At 36.9% G+C, this 25,385-nt stretch overlaps 1 protein-coding gene across 1 annotated transcript in view; it reads right to left on the bottom strand.

Moving 5' to 3' along the window:
• XPO1 (exportin 1) overlaps positions 1–24,858 on the bottom strand; it is a 55,194-nt gene extending 30,336 nt beyond the window's left edge. The window contains exons 1-4 of the mRNA XM_001374994.4: positions 23,727–24,858; positions 19,541–19,672; positions 13,127–13,228; positions 9,464–9,536 (exon numbers count right to left, since the gene is read on the bottom strand). Coding sequence (XP_001375031.1) covers positions 9,464–9,536; positions 13,127–13,228; positions 19,541–19,666 — 301 coding nt within the window. The 5' untranslated portion in view covers positions 19,667–19,672; positions 23,727–24,858. The remainder of the gene's footprint in view (positions 1–9,463; positions 9,537–13,126; positions 13,229–19,540; positions 19,673–23,726) is intronic.
• Between the last annotated feature and the right edge of the window lie 527 nt (positions 24,859–25,385).

Here is a 25,385-nt window from a genome sequence, read left to right as displayed (position 1 = left end):
AGTGATGGCATTTTAAAGAAAGTAAAGAATTGAACTAGAACTGAAATTTTTAGACATATTCAACACTAATTTAAAAATAAGATATTAATTAAATTACTGGCCTTTGTTTCTGTCACCAAGAATTTACAATATCTCTTGCTTTACTTCTTATAGCTCTATCTGTACATAAACTTAAATTTTAACAAACAAAAGATGCAGACATAAACATAAGAATATAGCCCTGGTCTTTTATGAAGGACTATAATCCCATTCTTATTCCAGCTAGAAGTTAAAAATTTTCACATTATTTTTTTACTTGACTTCAAGAAACAATATTCTTTTATCAAAATAAAAGTTGAGATAAGAATCAAATTGTAGTTGGAAGAAAGTTTTATTTTTGTCTTCCTATGTAATCTATATGAATATAAAAAATTCACAAACAGAATGGTAACTGGGATAATCAGAGTTCTCTACCAAGAATGCCTGGCCAAGGTTCTAAAACAACCTTGCCCATATAGACATTTTCTCAATTATGGTATTAAGAGGGGGTGTCAGAAATGAAAATGACAAAAGCACAAGTTAAATGAAATTTAAATAAATCCCAAGTTTAAAAACCACACAAAAAACCCCTTACACTGTTCAGATTTACCACAACTATTATTTGAGGTATTCGATTCTCAAACACCATGACTAAATTTTAAAAATCTAGCTGAATATTCTATACCCCAAAGTTAGGTTACTTATGACTAGGATATATGACTATCTTTTATACTCTTGAAATTGCCTTCTTCCAAAAACAAAGGGCAGTGATTGATGTTCATGACAATTCCCATATCAAATGCTAATAGACTATATCAATGTCTTTAAAATTCTGGAAGAACATTAGTTTTCTGTAACCCAAGAAATGAAAATGTAATCACTTACTTAATCCTGCCTTGTAGTATAGTCATCTGTCTCTCTCTTTGGTCTTTAACTGGATTCCCATTCTCAAGGCCCACTTCAACAGCATGTTCTCTAATGAATAACTGGTGAATTGCTGTCATAATTATACTGGCTTAGCTTTGGAAAAGTTAATTTTATTCAAATATATAATCAGAAGTACCAGGACTAATGTATGAAGCACTGAGCCAAGAGGGATACATAAAAATAGGGCAAATCCCTGCCCCTAAAAGCTCAGTTATATTTTCTAAGTTCAGATAAGTACACAAATAAATCCTATATACTGAAATTCCTACATTTCAAGATATATCAAACATGTTACACAATATCTTACTCAATCAGTTAGCCAAATACTTTCTTTACAATAGAATCCCAAGATACCAAGACACCTCCCCAGTCAAAGCCATATAACTAAGATTTCTTTTAAAAATATTTTCTTTCCAGGGGGCAGCTGGGTAGCTCAGTGGATTGAGAGCCAGGCCTAGAGATGGGAGGTCCTAGGTTCAAATGTGGCCTCAGGCACTTCCCAGCTGTGTGACCTTGGGCAAGTCACTTGATCCCCATTGTCTAGCCCTTACTGCTCTTCTGCCTTCCAACTAATAGAGTATTGATTCCAAGACAGAAGGTAAGGGCTTTAAAAAAAATTATTTCCCAAGTACATGAAATAACAATTTTCAACATATACTTTCTAGTTTAAGACAAATTATTTGTCCTTTTCCCTCTCCCTTCCTAGAAATGGAAAGCAATTTAATTTCAGTTATATACATGATGCAAGCAAAATCCTAAAATAAAAACACAAATGAAGGTTAAAAATACTAGGCTTCAATCTGCATTCTGACTCCAGTTCTTTCCCTGGAGCTGAATAGTATTGTCTTACATCCTTCACAGAATTGTCCTGGATCATTGCATTGCTGTGAATAGTCAAGCCTTTCACAGTTGATCATCCCGATTTCAAAAAGCAATCCTAATTTTAACAATTATTCTTTATTCCACTCCTGAAAGGCTATTGGAAATCTCTTCCCACACCATTCCTTTCTTCCATATCTTGCCTACAGACCTCATCTCTAACTTTATACATAAGGCCATTCACTGTCACCTCCCATTGAGATCAATCCTATTTTACTCCTTTATTCCAGACTTTGATGAGATGATCCAAACTGCCACCACCAATCGTGAACCAAGATTCCACCCCCATCCCATCTTCTCTTGCAATATGCACCATCAATAAAATAATCCCATCCCTTTTCATTCATGCTCAATCTCTTTCTATTGGTTTTTTCTTAGCTGCCTTCCTTTAAAATGTCCAAGTCTTCTGAATACTTAAAAAACTTTACTTGGCCCTTCCATGACTCCAGCAATATGGTATCCTAGGCTCTTATCCTACACTTTCTAATTGTACCTTCTCTTCTCTCACACCCCATCCCTTTGTATTCTGGCTAACTTTCACCAGTCACCCAAATGAAAATGCTCTTTCCAGAGTTATCAATAATCTCTTAATTATCAAAGGCTATGATCTTTCTTTAGTTCTTACCCCTTAACCCCTCTGCTGCATTTGATACTAGTGAACCACCCTCTTCTATCATCTCTCGGTTTTCCTAAGATGACTTTCTCTCCTGGGTCTCCTATTAACTTCTCCCTGTTCCATTCTACACTTTCAGTATATCCTAGGATTCTATCTTGGACCCAACTTTTTTTGATGACAGGACCCAACTCCCATTTGATCATGTCCCTGTTGATGTCTAGGCCAGGCTGTCCCATTAACTTCAATCCTATGTTATCAACTGTGTAATGGACATTTCAAACTCGAACATCCAAGAGAAACTAAACATGACCAAAAATTTTATTTCTCAGTTCTCCAAGAGCTAGTCCATTGGACTCTGCATTCATGGGCCTATAGTCCTCATCTTTCCTTAAGAGCATTTTCCATGTAATCAAACCACCATCAATACTGTCCCTGGGAGATGCTCTATTGTTGTATTATTTTTTAATTCTCCAGATCATTACCTCCTCCTTAGAGATGATTCATTACCCTACAAACCTTGGTGTCATCCCCAAATCCATTATTTAATTTGCTACTGGGCATTGTCATTTCTACCTTCTTCACATTCACATACTCTTTAAACTGGTGCAAGTTCTCATCACGTAATCCCCTGACTAGGTCAGGATTGGTTCTCCCCTTGTTCAAGTCTTTCCCATTCCAATCTATCCTCTACTCAGCTGCCCAACTAATTTTTTTTTTTAAGTTAAATATTTTCTACTTAATTCCACTGGGTCCCTAACACCAGCATGATTAAATACAAAATCTCTTATTTGTTTTTTGTTTTTTAATGGCTTTTCAAAACCAGGATTCTTTCTTTCTACCTTTCCAGGCTTATTTATTGCCCCCCTGAATATTCTAATACAGTACATGTATCAGTACATGCCACTGTCCTCCAAGTCTAAAATGGTCTTCCTCACCTCTTTACTTATATTTATTGGCTTCCTTCAAAAGCAAAGTCAAATACCCTCTAATATAAGAGGCCTTTCCTGTTTACCCACTACTGGTGCCCTTCTGAAATTTCTATCTATGCTGTATGACATAGGTATAGCCGTTTGTCTCCTTTTCTGTTTTTGCCTTTATTTGTACTCCCAGCCCAAAGTTCCTAATGTATGTTAAGTACTTGTTAAGTTGCCAGGCACTGTGCTACGTGCTTTACAATTATTCTCTCAGTTAATCCTCACACAACAATGGAAAGTGAGGCAAAAGGGGGTGATTTGTCCAGGGCCACAAAGTTATTACGTGCCTGAAGCTGAATCTGATCCCAAAGTCTTCTTGGCTTCAGGTCCTACACTCCTTCCCCAGTCCCTCTTAGCTGAATTCCTTTCTTCAAATAATCCCTTATATCCTTCAATACTATGTTCAAGCCCCAATTCCAGAGGAAGCATTTTCTGATCCCTATAATTGCTAGTACATTCTCCGTGAAGTTTTTATTCTATATTTACTTAAATCTGTATGTTGTCTCCTCAATTGAACATTATACTTTGGGATTGAAGATGGTTTTGATTTTTGAATCTTTAGCATCTAACATGTAGCAGCACATAGTAGGCATTTAACAAGTGCCTGCTGAATAAAATCAGAAAAAAAAAAATCCATTCCTACTTCCTCCAAAATATAATCTCATTTACAAAGAAAGCAAACAACTGCAAACAGACTAAGACATAACTTAATCTGTTCTCATCTTTTAATATCCCATACAACTATAATGAACTACATCCTCAATCCAAAGACTTTACTGTAAACTTACCAAGAGAGAACCTCAGGTCAAAAAAATCCAACTCATTCAAATATGACATCAAATTGACATTAAGCAATTACTATACCTGCCTTGTGGCAGTTAGGTACCATTAGGTAGTACTAGCCCTGAACAAGATCTGAGTTCAAGCGATTCAACTTGTCTGTTTCAATTTTTGCAATTGCAAAATGAAAATTAAAACGAAACCTTGTAGAGAGATCATTGCACTTAGTACAGTGTCAGGAATGTTAATAGTCACTTAATTTTTGTTCCCATCTCCCACGACTAGACTTTTTCAAAGGAATTATTTTCTGAAAAACATTTTATTTTTTACAGAACTTCTAATTTAATTGATTTCGAGAACTAAGGTTAAGGATGTGCTATGATAATATGCCTAGAATCAAATAGCTAGATGTGTCAAAAGCAGAGCTTATACTGTCTGTTTTACTGACTCTTGAGCCTAGCTTTCTAATCACTGTATCTTATCAATTATGAAGTTTTAATGAATGTCCTTTAAATTATGAGGACTTGGGAATAGTGAAAATTGTGATGGTTTAGAAAAAATAAATGTGACTAAGTCTTAGCTTTGGAATCAGAAGACCTTAATTTAAGTCCAGGCTTTGTCAACTTACAAAATCCACGATGACTAAGCAAATCATACAAGGATCTTCAAGATTCTTTATTTTTATGTTCACTCTCAAATTCTCTATTGCCCATTAAATACTTTTTAATTCCTAAAAAACCAAATAAAAACCACATCACTTTCAAAGTCACATTTCTTGACTCCGATTTCAACACATGGAGTAAGTTGTCTTTTACCTGTTCTCTCAATCCCTGTAAATTCAAAAGCACCAAATTCTTTCAATCCAATCACCTCCTTCATCTCCAAATTTAGTCCCTTACTGGGCATGGTCACATTGGAACCATAACCTGAACTATGAAACAAACAAATCCTGGTTCTCATCTCCCTGACCTTCTCCTACTTCTTTATTCTCTGAATCTTCATTACAATCACTAACCACTTCACTAGCTTCCCAATCATCTCATTCTGCCTTTATTTCTCTAGACCTACATTTGATTCCATGATTTTCTACTTTAATACTATCTGCTTGTTTCCAGTTGGTGAACAATGTAGTCACAAAAAACAAAAACAAAAAAACACACACCTGATTTTGAGCACTAAAAATTAATGCTATACAGGCCGAATAAGGCATACATTCCAGTTTGCCCCACAATCACTACTTAATCACTAAAAGCTCATTTCCCAACTGCAACTACCCTAAATTTAACCTTACTCTTAAAGCTCCAGACTGAATTCCAGCCCAGAGTACCAGCCAATTGTACCCCACAGAGAAGATCAAGCAGTCTTCTTTACTGAAAACTGAGTCTCTCCACATTCTTCTTTATTTGTTAAAACAGCTTTCACCACTACCATCAATTCTCTTTACCTCTCAAGATAAGAAGGCATCCCATTTTGCTTGTTAAAGCTTAATCCTCTCTGGACTCAATTGTTCTCCCTTGCTTCCTTCCAGGTCTCTATATCCTTAATTTAAAAAAAAAAAAAAAACCAATCTTTTCTTACTCCCATTCTCCCTCCCTTTTCTTATCTAAAAATATGCCAAGTCCACAATTATGTTTTAAAATTAAAACCATAACTTTTTGTTTTTGTCAATGCCAAGACTGAAGAGTGACATGGGTTAAGTAATCAGGGTTAAATGACTCGCCCAGGGCCACAAAGGTAGGAAATGTTTACAGCCAGATTTGAACCTAGGTCTGTGTTGGCAAACCTATGGCATGTTTGCCTGAGAGAGCAATCAAGAGTTGCCCCTACCTTTCTCCATGTGTACCTGAGGATATCACCCACCCCTCTAAAAGGTTCACTATCATTGATGCATGTCTTCCAGGACTCCAGGCCTATGACACTCTGACCACTGTGCTACCTAGTTGCCCCTCTACAATGTTTGATTCTTGCATTTCACCTACCAAACTTCTATGTCTTCAGAGCCCGACCTAACATCTCTAGTTCCATCAATCCCTCAGTGTACTCTTCTTAACCTGGAAGATGCTTCCATCTAGCAGGCCCTTTCAATTTGGAAGCCTCCTCTACCCCTTAATGCTTGTTACCATTCTTCTATGAGTTATTTACCAATTGCATTTTTTGTGTTGCTTACTTCAGAAAAATGTGGATCCCTTAAGGTCAGTAACTGATTTTCTTTCTGCTTGTATTTGTATACCTAGAGCTTGGCACAAGGCTGGCATGAAGCATAATAAATGCTCTATAGACCCAAATACCCCGACATACACACAAAGCCAATCTGGAAACTGCTTAGTTTTCCTTATTTTTGCTATTGTCTTCCACATAATCTATGTCTCAGATAGATTACTTACTGTCTCCTCTCCACAATTCTGTGATTCTGCTTATGTTGAAATGTCACCAAAGCCAGATTTCTTCAGTGCTCTTTAAAGGCCAATAAAAATACTGCCTTCTCATTGATATCTAACATTTAGAGGGTTTACAAAGTAAGGGTATCAATTAACTATTTTATGGAGAGAAAACAGATATTGAATTGTCATTCACTATCCAATCAGTGATGGGATCTGAACTCGTGTCTTCCTGATATCAAACCACATATTAATAAATCGGTCATGTCAAAGATATAGTCCTCTGTTATGTTCTCCCCATGATTATTTGTAGGAACCAGGATATGGCAAGATAGTGGAAGGAACCTAGTAAAAAAGCCATATGGTCAACAGTTTTTTTTTGGAGACATTTTGTCTCCATTGGCTTGTTTGTTTTTTTAAAATGCCTATTGGATATATACAGAATTTCTCAACTTGTTATTCAAGCCTATACAACCTTTGCAACCTGATTACCATTAATCTCTCGCTCTACCCAAGCTTAACATGTCAATTGCAGACCCATTTCCAAGCCTCACAAGAATCCTCCTAGCTATAATTCCTTCATTCCTAGTTGTTAGTATCAAGTCATCAATTCACTGGATTCAAAGGAAAGAATTCACATTAATCCATTTTAGTTGTGTTCTACTCTTTGTGACTTCATCTGGAACTCTTTTAGTAAACATACAGAGTAGCTTAAAATTTCCTTCATCTCACTTTACATCTGAGGAACAAACAAGCAAATACAGGGCAAACGACTTGCCCAAGGTCATATAGCTAGTGTCTAGAGCTAGATTTGAACTTGTATCTTTCTGATTCCAGGTTCCATGCTATCCATTCAATGATCGACTTCTACTCCTAGTTAACGGAAACTATTATTCTGCACACAGAAGATATCTTAACTGTTTGGCACAAACAACTGTATATACATGTGAGAAACTAACTATATATAGTAGAATAAAATGGTAAATTTATGTTTTTGGTGTCTAGTGTTAATTATTACCAGTAACTACTTTTTTTGCTTGTGTTTGTGATTTCAAGAGTCCAATAAAAGATGAAGTAACCCAATATATCTTTTTTGTTGTTGTTCTTACGGGGTGGAGGGACAAGAACAGGAGAAGACTGTGGTGTCAATAAGGTGGGAGCAGCAGAAGGTATAGCCCCTAAGAGAGCACCACTGAGTTTTATATGCCTATCTCTACAGTCTTAATCAAGGCAATAGATCCATCTACTCCCTAAGTAGTCAGGCAACTTAAAACAAACCCCCAAGAATTACAGTTGATTGCTACAGAGAAACAAAGTAAATGGGCTTAATAGAAAAGATTTGGATTGAGGAGAGGGATGAGGAGAAGAGACACAGAGAATGACCAGCTTTAATACACAGAAACCTCACAACTAGTAGAAATGTATGAATCAAATAAGTCTATATTAAGGCTGGAATGAATCTTAGAGATCTTCTAGTCTAATACTCTCTGTTTAAAGGAAACTGACACAAGAAGTGTCTTATCCAAAGTCACATAGATAAGTTAGTAATGAAGGTCACACAAAAGTAATACAAACCACATCCCAAGAAGTCTAATTTAATAAGCGAAATAAAAGGTTTACAGAGAACATACAAAGTATGGTGTGACACTGGGGAACCTCTCTAAACCTTTATTTCCTTATCTGTAAAATGAGGTATAATAGCTATAATCTACATATACCCATAACACCTATAATAACCACCTCTACCTCAGAAATGTTATATATTAAATAAGGGATATATAAAGCTTTCGGTAAACCCTATAGTACTATATAAATATCAACCATTTACATTACACAAATAAATGAGATCAAATGAGGTGGTAGGAGCAAGTCATAAAAAGAATCCCAAAACACATTGGGACAAAAATCTAATTATCCCTGTCTATCCAAGGAAGTAAAAAAAAATGCTAAATGTGTTTGTCACCAAATAATTTCCAAAAAGCAGGAAATAGACAAAATAAGAGTTATTGGTGGTACTTCTATTTGTTAAATTTACTCATATGCTTATAAGAGCAACTACAGATAAAATTTTATTCATTAATAGGAAGATTTTCTTGTTTTGGTGAAAGGACCAGGCCAGCCATGATTCACTCATCTCTGAGTTGTGCTTCTAACTCTATGGACTCTGCCACCATGTAAATACCTTCACTATCACCACCCCGTTTCAGCTCCCTTAGGATAGGATCTTTCTTTTGGCCTTTGTTTTTATCCCCAGTGTTTAGCAAAATGTACCTGGCATACAGCAAATGCTTAATACTTGTTGTCTTGTGTTTGCTAAAAGTATGCAATATTAAAAAAAGAGTGAGAAATTAGCAGGCTTACATTAACTAGGATTTGTTATTGAAATATTCATAGTTAGAAAGATTTTAAAAATCTGCTTCATGGGCTTAACTAGTAGTTTTCTCCTCACAAAGATCACCTCAGTCTCAAAGAGAAATTAAACTGATTTACTACATAACCAAAACTTCCAAACCACAAGTATCCAAGAAACTACAAAAATTTTCAATCAGAACGCATCTAACACTTAATGCAATGCTTAAATGAACATTAAAAAAATCCTAGCCTTTGGCTTTAAGATTTGCAAAGTGCTATCTATAGATTCAACAATCTATCAAGAGGCCTTCCCTCAGAGCAACCATTATTATCCCCATTTTATAAATAAGGTAACTAAAGATGAGATGGTTAAGTGCCTTATCCAAGGTCATAGAACTATTAAATGTTGGAAACAGGATAGGAACTCAAACCTTCCTGATTCTAAGAGCCATATTATATTGCACCATTTCATTGATTCTAATATAAAAACCTACTACTTATACTTTCTGTATTTACAGTCATTTAAAATACATTCCTACCTTCACATTGGTTCCTTGGAAGAATTTTCCATCTTGTCTTTATCACATTTTCCAAAATTTGTAGTCCATAATACTGAAAATTGGAGAACAAAAGGATGTGAACACATGGTTATAAGGCTGACAATAACTTTCAGGATTCACATTCAGACAAACATTCACACGCATATATCTAAAGTTTCAAAAAGGTATTAAACTACCAAATTTTAATATACATACATTAAACATGAATCTATTCACCCAATTACTGAGTTGTTCATGCATTTTCCTTGTTTTTACTGTTTACTATATAATATATAAAGTCCTGCTGTTTGATCATGCTCACACCAGGAGGAAGAACCAAATAAAAGGTCCTTTGGCAGTCAAATGGGCTATCTGTAGAAAAGAAAGTAGCAGCCAGATATGAAGTCACAGCATAAATGACTGTTCATATGCCCAAGTACTTTAACACAACTACACTTCTATGAATTTAGTAGCTTGGATAGTATATCAAGCTTCCTACCATTCTTCTATGAGTTATAAGCTCTTGGCAAAGTATAAGGCGTATTCTCACAGGCACTTTCAATAGAAAGTGACCACAAACTTCACTGGTGTGTTACTTAAGGAGCAGCAAGACAACCCACAGGTTTACTTATTTTAATGCCCACCCCTAATGTAGCTATTTCTACTTATTTAAAGATAAACTTTTGTGCACAGTCAAAATAAAACATAAAATGTATGTTGCAATCAATCTTTACCTTCCAGGTATTCCTTCCTAAATATAAAAATCATGACTAATAATAAGTAAAAATGCAGAAAAACCACTTGATAAGCCATTTCCCCCTCCTGCTACTCACTCTAAATAGTCAAATATCTGTTCCTGAAAAGTTATTACTCAAAATAATAAAGATGACCAATTTAGAATGGCCAGGGAAGAGGAAGAAAAGGGACAAAAATGTTGTGGTGCCTCTAAGTATTTGATTTCAGTAGGAAAAGAAATAACAATATCTGAAAGGTAAATTCATTCACATACAGAAGAGTTCAGATTGCAAGTTTTGGCTGCGAATAAGAGTTCATCTTTAAAATGGTTAGTTATTACACAGTAAAATAGGATCATTAGTATTTCAACCAAAGGGATCATATAAAAGTTTTATTTTATCCAAAGCACAATGTAGACTGTCCCAAGCTACACCGTATTTAAAAATATGTTTTTGCTGTTTTCATTTTTATATTCCATACATTTTCAGGAAAAATTGGCCATTCAAATTCTGCATTTGCAAAACATTTCTTCAGAGACTAAAAAGTGAGGCCAAAGTAATCTGCAATTACAGATTAATGCAATTTCATAATCAGCAGTAAATATAGAAGCTTATTATCCTCTATTTGTAATCCCTAAAACTGTTTTCTTCCTCTGGGGAAAAGCAAATTAAGAAAAATAAAGAAATATTTGAATCAATGAAATTCTGAATAGTTTGAAGAAGAAACCAATATGCAATTCTCCTAACAAATTCACAAACTTTTGTCCAATATGAAATTATAGCATGACAAATTCAAATAAACCAGTATGATGCGAATATATGAAGACAAACATGCTATATGGGGATAAAAAAATTTTACTGGTTTCATAAACAACCTTAAAGCTAAGAAACAAAAAAACCTACATGTCATAAAATATAAATGATCCCAGGAGCTGGTAAATCTAACTTCTTCCCCCACCCCCTATACAAATGCCCTAAGAAAATCTCTTGTCATTTAAAGAAAAATGCAAGGCTAACTTGGATCAATGGTTCACCACTTTATCACTATGAAAGAACATAAAACAAATGAGAAACTTTAAAATGTTTTTTTATGTACATTTCTTAACTTTCTTCTTTCTACATATTCTTTCCTACTCTGACTTTTGTTCCTGCTTTGTAGTTCTCCCTGCTTCTTTACCAGTTTTTCAAAAGCACAAAACAAAACCTTTAATTCAAACTTAATTTTTCTGGCATTCCACCAGGCAGTTTGATGATAAAACCCAATTAATTCCTTTTCATGAAAGTTCAAAGTACTTTTTATACCACCATCCTAATACTAAGTATAGGAAACCAAAATTTTAGATAATAGAAAATTATGAGAAGTCTATAATTTTTGGGGGAAATATGGTAAATTTGGCTCAGAATTTCAAAATGGTTGCCATTTTTTTTTAAGGAAGTAAAATTCAAATACTCTGAAAAAATCCAAGGCACCTCTTTCTAAGTGGCTTTATTTCTGTTTTACACTATATACTTTACACTAATGACTTGAAATCCACTGCTGAATTATGAAGATGAGGGACAGATAACAGCAAAGACTAAATGAAAAAAGGAAATGCATGAAATGATCCCTATGGTAGAAATTTCTACTGTACCCTTAATTACTCCTTCTATGCATTGAATCCCCTTTCCCCTCCCACCTCCCAAGAAACAAAAACAATTGATGAACAGAATTCAGTTAAAGGGAATCAAAAGGGTAGACCTTGTGGAGGCCTGCCGTCAAAGCCTAGCTGTGTCAGTTGCACAGGAAGACACCCCTTTTCTTCCTATTACAAGCAATCAACATAATGGAACATTATGATTAATATCAGGTAGTGTTAAACAGCTTTAAAGAAAAAAAAATGATTGCATAAAAAGCCAAATGTCAGAGTGCATAAATTTAGCACCAAATCATTTGTAATTTATGTAAATTGAAGAATTCTTTACCTGTTGCTTTCTTTCTGTTCCTCTAATCATCTCATTTTTCACAAGACAAATTTGAGTTTTTAAAAATACTGTTGATAAATCAACTTAAACATTAGTATTGTCTGTCAGTATAAAAAGCAAAATTTACCAGGCAAGCAAACAGGCAAACACCGTTACTAAAGGTTAGCACTTTGAGGAAGTTCTGAAATTATTTTTTTCCCTAAAATTTACAAGATTAAAAACTATTTAATATTTTAAAACTGTTAATTAACACAGTCTGATTTCAGAAACAAATTTCTGAAGGTGGCTAGTTTCTGTTTTAACACAAAGTGTATACACAAGTACAGACCTTTGTGTAGAGTAAACAGAATGCCATGCATGTAATTTTATTACTTTTAATTATTTTAAAGCAAAGTGTGAATCATCAAGCTTAAAACAGTCAAAACACATTTTGATCAGCCCTTCTGTTCAGACTTTTAAGGAAAAAAAAAAAAAACAAAAAACCACAAAACCTGAATCATACATTTTAAATTGCAGATAAAAACTGAGTGCTGTCCCATTAAAAGCATTTGTACATGGTGTCAGTGTTTAAAAAGCTAACCATACAACTTGATGTTGGAGAGCCTGTATGATTATTTGTCCAAAATAATCCCTCTGATTATGTTATATTTTGTCTCTGAATAACGAGAATTTACATAATTCACACCTGTATACACATAAACACTTAAAAAGGGAGAGGGAAGGGAGAAAAACACACACCTTGCATACTAGTCCTGAAAATAAAACTTCATTCATAATTGTTAGGACTATTTGCCAAGGGTAAAGAAATGTTATATCTCATAAGGTAGATTAAAATTTGAAGTAACTTTAGTAATTAAACAAGATAAAATGATTTGAAGTAACAAATGCTAGTGCACTAAATGAGATACCTTCCTCAAAGTTTATGAATGAAAGGGAAAAGTATGTTTTAAAACCACCACTTGCTTACTTTCGTGTTCATATTCTGTGAAAATTCCAAAATTGTATCAACTCTTGTCCATGCATCAGGATGTTCCTTTAAGTGTGTCAAGACTTCCTGAGCCATTCTTTGCTAAAAAGGTTACAGAAAATAGAAATGATTTTTAAAAGTTGCTTTTATTTAAAAAAAATATGGCAAGTACAAATTATTTTCTTAAGCAGATCCATTAAATGCTTTGAAAATCCCCAAAAATATATATAATACTGCATTGCAGAGGTAACATAATGGATATAGCACTTTCTGGAGTCAGAAAGATCTGAGTTCAAATCTAGTCTCTAATGCTTACTAGCTATGTGAGACTGGGTAACTCATTTTTCTTCCTCAGTTTCCTCAACAATAAAATCAGGATTAATAACATTTATCTCCCAAGGTTGTTGAATCAGATCAAGTAAGATATTTATAAGTCTTTAAAAAAATTCTCTAAGGGGGGCAGCTGGGTAGCTCAGTGGATTGAGAGCCAGGCCTAGAGACGGGAGGTCCTAGGTTCAAATCTGGCCTCAGACACTTCCCAGCTGTGTGACCCTGGGCAAGTCACTTGACCCCCATTGCCTAGCCCTTACCACTCTTTCTGCCTTGGAGCCAATACACAGTATTGACTCCAAGACGGAAGGTAAGGGTTTAAAAAAAAAAAATTCTCTAAGCCTTAAAAGTACTATATAAATGCTAGTCCTTTTAAATTGCAGTTTGAATACCTAGATATCCTATGTGTTCTCCTTTTAAAACCATCAAATTTTTAAAAATTTGTGGATTGCATTTCACTTTATGAAGAAGTTTCAATTTATGAATAAGAACAACCTTCTCCATAAAGTGAAATACAATCCACAATTTAGGTCTCTAATATCTTACCAAAATTCATGTATCTTTCATATATCCAACCCTAAAACAAAGGCTAAATTTGACATGTAAATTATTCCTTTAAAGCAAATCAAAAATGTAAAACTAAATTTATCAACTCCTTTACTAAAAGACTAACTATGATTTTAAGTTATTTTATTTGTTTGGTCCTAAAGGAAAGGGACTGTTTCATTTCTCTTTATATCCCAAGGACCTAACAAAAGGAGGCACTTGATAAGTGCTTATTAATCCAAATATACTCAATGTACACATATATAGTATAGGAGTGAAAATATCAAACCACATAAAATGAAGTTATATTGTTAGAATGCACAGGGAAAGATTAATAGACAAGTTGTAAACAAAAGCATAAAAAGCTATAGTTGAGAATAATGTATCTACTTTAAAGGCTGTCTTTAAAAAACCCAAAGGGTCCATATTATAAATATACCATATACAAATAACAGAAAGGCCATATACAGACATACTGAAAATATAACTTAATTCTTACTTTTAAAAACTTCAAATCTTTGAAAGGAATCATTTTGTACATTTAATAGGCCCTTTCTTTCTTATCTGGCTCCAACTTAACTTTTAGGCCTTAAATCTGCCACTGTCCAATACAGACTATATGATTGGTTTACTTTCTTTTCACTTATACTCAGTGAAAAGACTCATTTTTCAATAGTCATCTAAAACAATACTTACGCTTACCCTTCAAGAATCTTCCAACCCTGCCACCAAATGAATATCTTAATTTCCTTAAAATCTATTATAAGCTTTAGTTAAAAGCTGGAAAGCACTTTTGCATACACAATCTACTTTAAAGCTTTCATTTTAGTTACGAAAACCAAGGTCTACAGTGGTTAAATGACCCAAGCAAAGTGCAATAGCAGAGCTAGGTTTCATATTCAGGTAAGAAGTTAAAAACTTTTTTGAAGTTCAGTTTCCTCATCTAAAAATGAGAGGATTGACTGAAAGATCTCTAGTCTCCTACATCTAAATCTATAAACCCACAAAACTTAGATGATGTACTGAACTTTACTCAAGGCCACAAACTTACTACAAAGTAAAACTACTACTTTAGCCTGACTAGAAGGACTTCTTATTCTATTAATGCCCTGTGGCTACTGAATTAGGCTTTTGTACTATTGATGAATTTAAAATATCCTATCCTTCAAGGTATATGAGACCATTAAATGTTACCTTCTGCAGAATCTAAGCAATAAAAAAAACCTTACACACTTAATTTCTATATGACTTTACTAATTCCAGTAAGCAATTCTAATTACATTTCAGATGCCTATTTTGGTTTTGAAATTCGCTCTGCTCTCAAGTAGAGAAAAAGTATTTTCACCATGGCAGATGTCAAACAAATACAACTATCAAAATTTGTTTCAGTGACAAGCAGTAATTTTTGGACTGATCGAATCATGTGATTTCAAGTCAATACTTCAATTCTGCCTCCTCTAAAACTTATATTCTTTAAAAAAACAAAACAAAAAAAAACCCCATACCTTACATATTGGAGTCAATACCATGTATTGGCTCCATGGCAGAAGAGCGATAAGGGCTAGGGAAAGGGGGTTAAGTGACTTGCCCAGGGTCACACAGCTGGGAAGTATCTGAGGCCATATTTGAACCTAGGACCTCCCATTTCTAGGCCTGGCTCTCAATCCACTGAGCCACCCAGCTGCCCCCTAAAACTTATATTTTAGATTTGCTTGGGTCACAGTCAGTATATGGAAGATTTGTCTTCCTAGATTTGTAGCTGGCCCATTATCTACCACATTATAAAAAACACTTGATAATTCAGAAAAAAAAATCTGAGAAGCTACTAAATGACACTAAAGTTATAAGGAAGAGCAGATAGTAAATGTCTGTTTTTAAGAGCCATATATTATTTCTTTTGACTCATGGTATCCCAGTACAATGTTCTATACTTATTTGTTAAGGATATAGGAAAGGAGATCACTGGCCCTACAGTATTTCATTTTCTCTGTAACATAAGATAGGCTAATTCCTAGGACCAGGAAAGCCATTTAAATAGAATCAACAAAAGGAAGCAAAACATCTTCCAACATTTCCTGGGGAGTCATTGAGTAGGGGTGCCAAGAAGGTTGTGGCCCACGCATGCACACACACACACAGTCCCAGGACATGTAGTGGAATTGTATGTAGTATGGCTACATGATAACAGAATAGATGCTTAGTAAGAAAAACATAACTACAGGATTAAAAGTTCAAATCTTGGGGCAGCTAGGTGTCTCAGTCGATTGAGAGCCAGGCCTAGAGATAGGAAGTCCTGGGTTCAAATTGGCCTCAGACACTTCCTAACTGTGTGACCCCGAGCAAGTCACTTAACCTCCCTTGCCTAGCCCTTACTGCTCTTCTGCCTTGAAACCAACACATAGTATTGGTTCCAAGACAGAAGTTTTTTTTTTTTTAAGGGTTTAAAAAAAGGGAAAATAGTTCGAATCTAACATTACTTAAGATAAGCTTTCTAAATGTTTTCAGGTTACAAGTACTACCAAGAAAATGAATGTGCAAACTTATGACTACTTTTTCCTGGTCTATCTACACCTGATCTCAGATCTTCAATAACTTATTTCTCTTAGCCAATATCCATCTTCCCTCGTTTTCTAAAAACAAAATCCTAGCATCACACATCAGTAAAGGGAAAAAAAATTCTACTTTTCCCTTTAGCCATCTAATATCAGGTCGTGCAGTACTTTCAAAAAAGCAGGCACTTCAATTTTTAATTTTATAATACATTGATAACCTAGTTTTCAGTACTAATCAAAATGTTTAGGATGTTTTTTCCATACACAAAATAGACAAACTTAGTTTTCAGAACTCATACTGGCCTTACAGTTGCCTTTTGTTTCTTCTGGTCTCCTCAGAAATTGCTTATAACTTGAGGTAGTACTACTGAGTACTTTTGCTTTAGTTTAGTGCTTCCTATCATTCATTTATACACTCTTATCCACACATGTAGAGCTACTAGTAGTTAAATACCCTCTTTTCTCGCAGTCACATGGCTCTCCATGTAAGCTAAATAAAAAATAAGATTATACCCTCTTCTAATTTATTAGTAGCATAAAATGTAATATTAATGCATTAAGACAAAACTTTGGTGAAACTACATCATCACATTAGCTCTTTTAATGACCTTAAAGGTCACTGAAGAGGGAACTTTGTGTGATTAGGCAGTTTAAAGACTCATTGATACTATCCTTTAAAACATTATCAACAATGAATGAAAGTAGAACAAAAAAAATTAAGAGTTAAGTCTCAAAAAGCCAATCAGTTTCATATTTTAACTAAAAGTTGAAAAAAAAAAAGACTTTGCAGGTGATTTATATCTCTGGCTACTGATTTGTAATGTACGACACTTTCTTATGATGGCTTAAAGTTTTCTAGTGTTTCTTCAATTCATGTCAATTTTATTACATGTATAAAACAAAGTTATACTTTAGTTCTAACATTTAATATTATATGCTATGTTAAAAACCCCAGATATAATTGGTAATTTAATTCCTTTTGACTATTTTAGTTGCTATTATGGTCTAGATCAAAAACAGATATGGTTCAAAAAGCGTTCTCTGGATAAGGAAGGATATTCTGAGCAATATCACAAATTTGAGCCTCGATTTCCCCACTCCACCCCATGTTTCAAAATACAAATATTCTTCCAAAAGCAACAGTTTTCACACATTTTTAGTTGATTTTCATGTTTTTAAGACAAGTAAAAGGAAGTACCTTCTTTTTGGTGATCTTTTTCTTAAGATTGAATTCTAAACAAATGCAACAATTCTTGGGAAATATATTTTTGGGGAGAGTAAAGGACAGCAAATGCCAAATAAAATATCAGCACCTAAGGAGTTTTGGTCTGGACATAAACCAAAGTCTTGTTCTGTTTTAATTATCATGCTGACAAGTATCTTCCTCTTTCCCAGTGTTACACAAAATTTTAATAGTAAGTTGAAATACCATTGTAGATTAGAACCTCATTTGAGAAAAACATTTTATTTGTACTACAACTCATGGTAAATATTCTTAAAATTGTATTAAAATGACATACCCCATCTTCCAAATTTGGCAATCATTTATGGTATATCACTTGCCCTTCCTTTACAGGGTTATCTTAAAAATATGTGGAAAACACACTAACAAAAAATTTTATGATGTTGGCAACCAGAAGTGACTTTAATAATAAGTAATCGGGAATCTTATTTAGCAACAAAATAGTATTGGCTCTATAGACTCATAATGACCAGATTTCTAACCAAATAATATGACACTAAAATATATTTGGCAAAGAGAACTTTGTTAAGAATCCAAAAAACTGCAAATTTTATGAATGCCTATGGAATAACCATTAGGAAGTAGCAAAAGTGCTATGGTTCACTAAATACTATATCCTAGGTATTGTGCTAAGTGCTTTATAATTTTTATTTCATTTGATCCTCACAACAAACCTTGGGAGGTAAATACTATTATTATGACTATTTTACAGATGAAGAAACTGAGACAAACAGGATATGTGACTTGCCCAAGATCAACTTACCAATCAGTCTGAGGCAAGATTTGACTTACGATTACAAATGGTTAAATATAAAACACCTCATACAATTCTTAGGAGGCTCAAATGAGAGACTGTATTATAAATTCTTTGTAAATCTTAAATGCCAACTACTGTTATCAAAATAAGAATTAAAAGCAGAACACAGGTCACATATCTCCTGATATGATTCTCTGTAAAAAATAAGAATTACAAAAAGTCTAGATTCCACAAACCATAAAAGATGGGAGATATATAGTTCCTTCACTTATTTCTCAACTTCAACCTGCTTTGAGAAATTGTCCTTTTAAGAATATTAGATCATCATATTTCCAAATACAATCTTTATGTTCAAATATATTATTAGAGGCCATCATGGTACAATAGAATGAGATAACACAACCTATGTGACCTTGGGCAAGTCATTTGAATGTATGAATGACTAAGCATTTACTAAACACTAAGTTTCTATACTTAGTGCAGTAGATGTAAATACTAAATAATAATGGCTTTTTCCCTCAAGGAAATTTATAGTCTAATTGGAAAGACAAAACTTATAGTGGAGTTGTGGCTAGGGATGTTTATTTTGGTCCATTAAGCTACAAAGATAGTAAGCTGAACCATGAGCCAATCAACTGCCAAGTCTTTTCCAGAAGCAATGATAGCATGTTTAGGTTACTAATCCAAGAAATCCCACTTCACCTCTAAGCACCTCAGTGATCTCTTCCAATACTAGATACAAGATCCCATAAAATACATCTTTATTGTATAAGAAACGTAGACAAGCCATACTGATGTGATTTGAATTAAGTTAGTTAAGTGGTAGGCTAATCATCAGACCCCAGTGTATCAAGGGTCTAAACTTAAAAAATGCTTTCCACTAATTAGCTATATCATAAAATTATTATCTTAATTGAATTTTAACCTAATAGCAATTTTAAAAAATGCAACTCAATCTATAACAGCCTCTGGTTTTTATACTTTACCTGGGCTCCTTCTCCATGGTATAAGCAATTCACGACACTGTCTAAAAGATTGATATCCAGTTTTTGGCTGAAATCCAGCAGCTGACGAGCTGCATGGTCTGCTAACATTGTCATAATTGCTGGCATAGATTACTGCAAATAAAGAGAAAAAACACCAAAAGATCATATCATGAAATTATTGTTGATCAAAAATAATTTTTTTATAAAGGAAATTTTACTTCAGCCATTTTATTTGATTCCAGCTAAAGCAATTACCAAAGCCACCACTAAATTGTATTTTAGACATTATTTCAATGAAAAAACAAACCAGCAGAGAGATAATAAGAAGGTATTAGGAGTTGAGGCTGAAGCAAAGTGACTTTTCTAAGGTCCCAACAATACACACCTGAGGTAGTTATAAATGGTACATTTACTCTGGTCCAGTAATTCTTCCCAACCCAACAGATTAGCATATAGACCTCAAACTTTAAAGTAATGCTAAATTGAAGTCCAAGAATTTTTGCAATTTTTCAAAGTGGAGCTCCTTCAAGAACTTCTACTAGCTTACTTCATCATCTTGTGTTTTAGAAGATACCAGATCTAAGCTATACATAAGGAAAATGAAATGTGGGTGTATAATAAAAACATAAGTGTTTGCTACAAAGGGGTTATGTACTAGACTAGGAGAAAGATAACAAGATGGCCAGGGTTCAGATCTCAATTCAACCATATCACCTTAGAGGTTAAAAAACAAAACAAATACTCTACTACATCTCTGTTCTTATCTATAAATCAAAGGTTAGCCTTCTAAGGTCTTCTCTAGCTCCAGTCAAGGACCTGAGTAGTGAAGGGAAGCATACTGATATGGTAAGAGAGCTCAGGCCTGGGAAGTGCAGAAATTGGTTTCAAATTCAATTTCAGCCACCCATGTGACCTAGCTCTAGTCATTTTACCTTTCTGATCCCACCCAAGTTCCTTATCCATAAAAATCTCCATATAAGCTAACTTATCTTTAAGAGATCCCTTTTCAGTTCTAAATCTATGGTCCTATGAGGAAAAAAGTTTTGTTTTTTTCTTAAACCCTTACCGTCTTGTAGTTAATACTATGTATTGACTCCAAGGCAGAAGAACTGTAAGGGCTAGGCAATGGTGGTTAAGTGACTTGCCACAGGGTCACAGCTGGGAAGTGTGTGAGGCCACATTTGAACCTAGGACCTCCTATCTCTAGGCCTGACTCTCAATCCACTGAGCTACCCAACTGCCCCCCCAAAATGTTATTTTAATAACCAAACACACTAAGATGCCCTTGGTTTTTAAAAAACATTGCATAGTTGTTGATTTTTTAAATTTAGTTATTTTTACTATCTGACTTGAACTTCCTAATAACTTCTTTAAAAATCTGTGTGCAGGTATCCAAGAATACAAAATTTTAGATGCCAATTTTTAAATGCCACCCTCCCAATTAGTTCTTGCTTGTCAATGAAATGCACTGCATTAAAATCCAAATTACTTTCTATTCAATTTAATTCCTAGCTGAGTTAAAGCCTACAATTTTATCCTTCAAAATTGATTTTTCTGATGCCCTTCTACACCTTCCCCTGTCAATGGAAATTCCAGTCCAGTGTGTTCAATTTTGGTTTTTTTTTTTGGTTGGGAAAGTTACTTCTAAATATACTAGTATTCTCCATCAATGGCCATTTATACTTTCTAGTATAAAAAACTTACATAGGAATGGCACAGAAATTTGGCTATTTTCACCAGGAATATAAACAATATCAAAGCATAAAGTCAAACTATACATTAATGCTATCACTGAAAAATTAAGTCTACTTCATTTTAACTTTTTAAAAATTATAAGCAAAAGCCTAGGTTTGAATGAGTAGTGTTTAATTTGTATTATCTTGATATGGTTTATTTAGAATAGTTATCGAAGACATAAAGTTTCTTTGTATTAATTTCAGTCAAAAATTAATTATAGTAAAATTTTTGCTTAAAATGGAAACCCTAAAGTCAAGGTTATATCTAAAAAGGCAATTATCCTAAGACACAGAAAAGAATAAAGTAAAAAAATTTTCTAAAGAGATTAAACAATTAACAATTCTCAAAACTTCCTTTAACTAGTTTACAATCAGGACATCAATTCTTTAAACCTAGGTGTTACACAACATATATTTTTAGAACACAGCACCTGTCATAAGCATAGCTACAAAATCTTGGGTCAAAAATAACCACTGACAAAAAAGAAAAATGGAAATCTCACACATGCTCCCACAGTGGTACCAGTTACTCTTTCCTTGCTCAAATGTAATTTTAAAAAATTCTAAGATTGAGAGTGGTATCTTAAATCTTTTATGTAGAGAAAACAAATCCACTCATTTCACACAGGAATTTATGCCCCCAGTCTTTTTTAGTTAGGACCGAATTTAAATTTTAAAGGAAACAATTAACTCCCCCCCCCCTTACTCGGGCCTATTCAAGTACATTTACATTATTTGTCAATGCATGAAAACAAGGGTTTATAAATTATTTTATGCAACTGACTAGTTTTTCAGTTTTCTAGAAGATCTACTTCAAGACTTGGCTAAACGAGTTAATACTCTCCAAATTGATGGTATTTTGCCACTCAGTACTTCCCAAAAGACCCATCTATTATTCTTTACAAACAGAAATGGCAGCTTTTTGGTCATTGTCAATGCACATCTCACTCCACACTCCAACCCCCAGAAAAAGCCAATTACCTCCTAACCTTAAGTGCCTTAAGCTACCCCTTCCAATAAAAGCTTTTTAAGTATAGCAGCAAAAACCGGAAGAAATATCCAACTTTTCTTTCTGCCCCTTCCAGTCCAAACATTCGTTGTTAATTAAGTTTCAGTTCTCCACACTAGATTTTATCTGATCTGGTGCAATCCAATGAAGGTTTCCACCTCAATGGGAACAGGTCAATGCCTAGTTATACTTTGCCACCCTCTTTCCAAAAACATAGCCGTTGCTTAAAGATAACTTCACAGTAGGTCAAAGACAAATCGCTACAAGGAGACAGCTACTTAGGTATGTGGGAAGCTTCATTCAGGAGAAACACACCCTCCCCTTCCTTTCCTCTTGCCTCCCACCCAAAATTGACTGTGCTGCACTTCCAACTATAGAATTCAATCAGGGCACTCACCCCCGCCCTTACTCGGGAAAGGTATTTAGACCAAACGCGCCCTAAGTTCACTGTCCTAGTCTGTGCAACAAGCCTTGTACGTGATTTGAAGTGGACCGTAGGAAAATGGGGAAAAAAAAATCCGCCCTTTTCTACACCCTTTTTCCTTCCCCACCTCGGCCACACAGATTCCTCTCTCCCCGATAAGGGGGGAATCGAGGGACTCGTACTACAATACCAGTTCTGGTAAATTAGTTTGTATTCGGTAGTCTAGATTTGTATAAGGCCATCTGGCTAAAGATCTCTATTTAAGGCGTTATTTTAATGGCACTACCCTATAATTTTCACCAAAACGTTCTACTTCTTCCCAAAGCTTTAAAAGACACGCGCGCGCACGCATACACACACACACACACACACACACACACACAAGCCCCGGAGTTGGCTTGCAGAGGGAGCAGGGACACTGCAGCCCCTCCCTCCTCCCGATCCCAGCTCTCTACCCGGGGGCCACGTGACGCAGGCGGACGTTTCAATGCTGCTGCTGCTCCTGCACTCTATATTTCTGGAAACTTCCACTCCTAATAATTTACAAAGATGTTTCTTAAATCACCCCAGCCGGCGGGGGAAGCCCTCAAACTACCTTTCGGGTCCCCCCCTTACTACTACTGCCCCCTCCTCTCCATCACCCTCACCCCCCCCCCCCCCCCCCCGCTCCAGCACACGCTAACCAGCCCAGCAGCAGCAACAGCAGCTCGCCTCCCGCGGACGTCTACCCCACCTCCCTCCCCTCCCATCACCCCAGCGGTAGAAGCTGCTCCATTCAATTGCAGGCACCACCACACACCACCCAGCACACCGAGGCCCGAATCCCCACTCGGAGCCCTTTTCCACTGCCGCGTCGCGCACTACCCCCCCCTTCACTCCGATCCTCCCACTTCACCCCACCCAGGATCTCTCTTCCCTCCACTGCTCGTTCCACCTCTGGTTCCCGAGCCCTCAGGACTACACTTCTCCCCCTCCCCCACGACCCCCCAAGACCGCTCATTACATGTTCCGACTTACCCAGAGATTGAACCAACTGCCTCGTCCTTCCTTGTGGGGGGGGCTGGGAAGGGATGAGGGAAGGTGGGGAAGGGGGAAGGAGTGGAGACTTAGGTGGGTTTCACAGTTTGCCCACCTTAAAAAAAAGGGGAAATTAAAAAATGAGAGGGGGGAAAAGGGCAAAAAAAAAAAGCTCAATAACGTTTTACTCTTCCAATGACGCCTCCCCCCCCCTCACACGCACCTCCCCCCAAAAAATAACGATAACGAAGCGGATGAATCAACGATCCCGCTGGGGTGGGGAGAGAGGGGCGGGGGAGGGGAGAAAGGGGGGTCAGGTCCCAGAGATTCAGCCCCAAGGGGACCCTCAGGCCACGCAGCAGCAGGAGCAGCAAGAGGGGGGGGCGTCGCTCAAGTCCACAGTCAGGGGGACGCTCAGTGCTGCCAGGTGCAGTCCGACTCCCCCACCACCACAACGCGGTCCCCTCTCTCACTCGGCTCCGGCGGCTGGGCCCCACCAACCCGGCTCCCCTAAACTTTCTCCCCTCCTCTTCCTCCTCCTTCTCCTCAGCGACTGGCGGCTCCCCCTCCCCCTCCGGGTGGTTGCACGGACGGCAGCAGCAAAGACTGGAACAGGCGCCGCCGCCGGGGCTGTTGCTATTGCTGTGGCTGTGGCTGTTGCTGTTCCTGCTGCTGCTGCCGCCGCCGCGCCGCTTCTCCCCCTCCTTCTAGTGCCACAAACTCGGAACCGGTTGAAACCGGTTCAGACTGGGAGATTCCATCTCGGTTGAGTTTTCAGCCCATGGCGCCGCGGAGCGTTTGGAACCTGGGCCTCCTCCCCCAGCCTGCCAGCTCATTGGTCACAGCCAGCCACCGCCGCGCCGTCAGACATGCAGCCATTGGCTGGCGGACCTGTCAGTCCCATCTAAAGCCTCCACACGAGCCCGCCGCTCAGGCCCCCGCCTCTTTCCAGCAGCGATTTGCCCGCAGAGTGGGGGAGGGGAGGTAGGACTGGTTGAGAGAGAGTCTGGGGAGGGGGGTGGGAGCCAAGGGAGAGAGGAGTGGAGCGGGGAGGACAAGGAGAAACCGCACGGGGATTGGTCAATGCTACCTGCCAGTCAAAAGTAGTCTTCCTCCCACCTCCCGCCACCTCCCCTTTCGAGGCCCTCAGGCCCCGATTTTCCTCTCTGCTCATTGGTCGGGAGTCTTTGGTGACGGAGAGGGTGGGGTGCATCCAGTGTGCTAGTGGAAGCGCGAGTTTGATCTGGTAGCGCGCGGACTGTTTTCGCTCCCTCTCTCCTCGGCCCTAGGTCAGCTCGGCTCCGCCCCGCCCCCCTCCCGCCATCTCCCGCCCAACGTCCTGAGCCCGCCTTAGTCGGTCTGGTTGTGGGTCCCGCCCTAAGCCTCCTCTGTGGGTGGGGGCTGTAGACTGGTAACCTGGAAAACTAATAGTTTTTAAATAGTGGAGGGGAGGCGGGCGGGAGTTGTGTGGGAGCTGTCCTCCAGGGCCCGAGCTGCTGGGCGTCCTTTGTGTCAGGCCGTCTGGACATAAAATGTGTCCCGAGAGCCGAGTTCTGAGGAAACTTTGGGCGGCAGAGTTAACTTAGGGGCAGGACTACCATTAGACTCCGGACGGGCCCTTTCCTGCGCCTCCTGTGCTGATTGATCACTTGAGTTGGT

The sequence above is a fragment of the Monodelphis domestica genome, chromosome 1, assembly GCF_027887165.1.
Source record: "Monodelphis domestica isolate mMonDom1 chromosome 1, mMonDom1.pri, whole genome shotgun sequence".
NCBI classification, from domain to species: Eukaryota; Metazoa; Chordata; class Mammalia; order Didelphimorphia; family Didelphidae; genus Monodelphis; species Monodelphis domestica.
The sequence above is the reverse complement of the archived record's forward strand: the minus strand, read 5'-3'. Positions and strand labels throughout refer to the sequence as shown.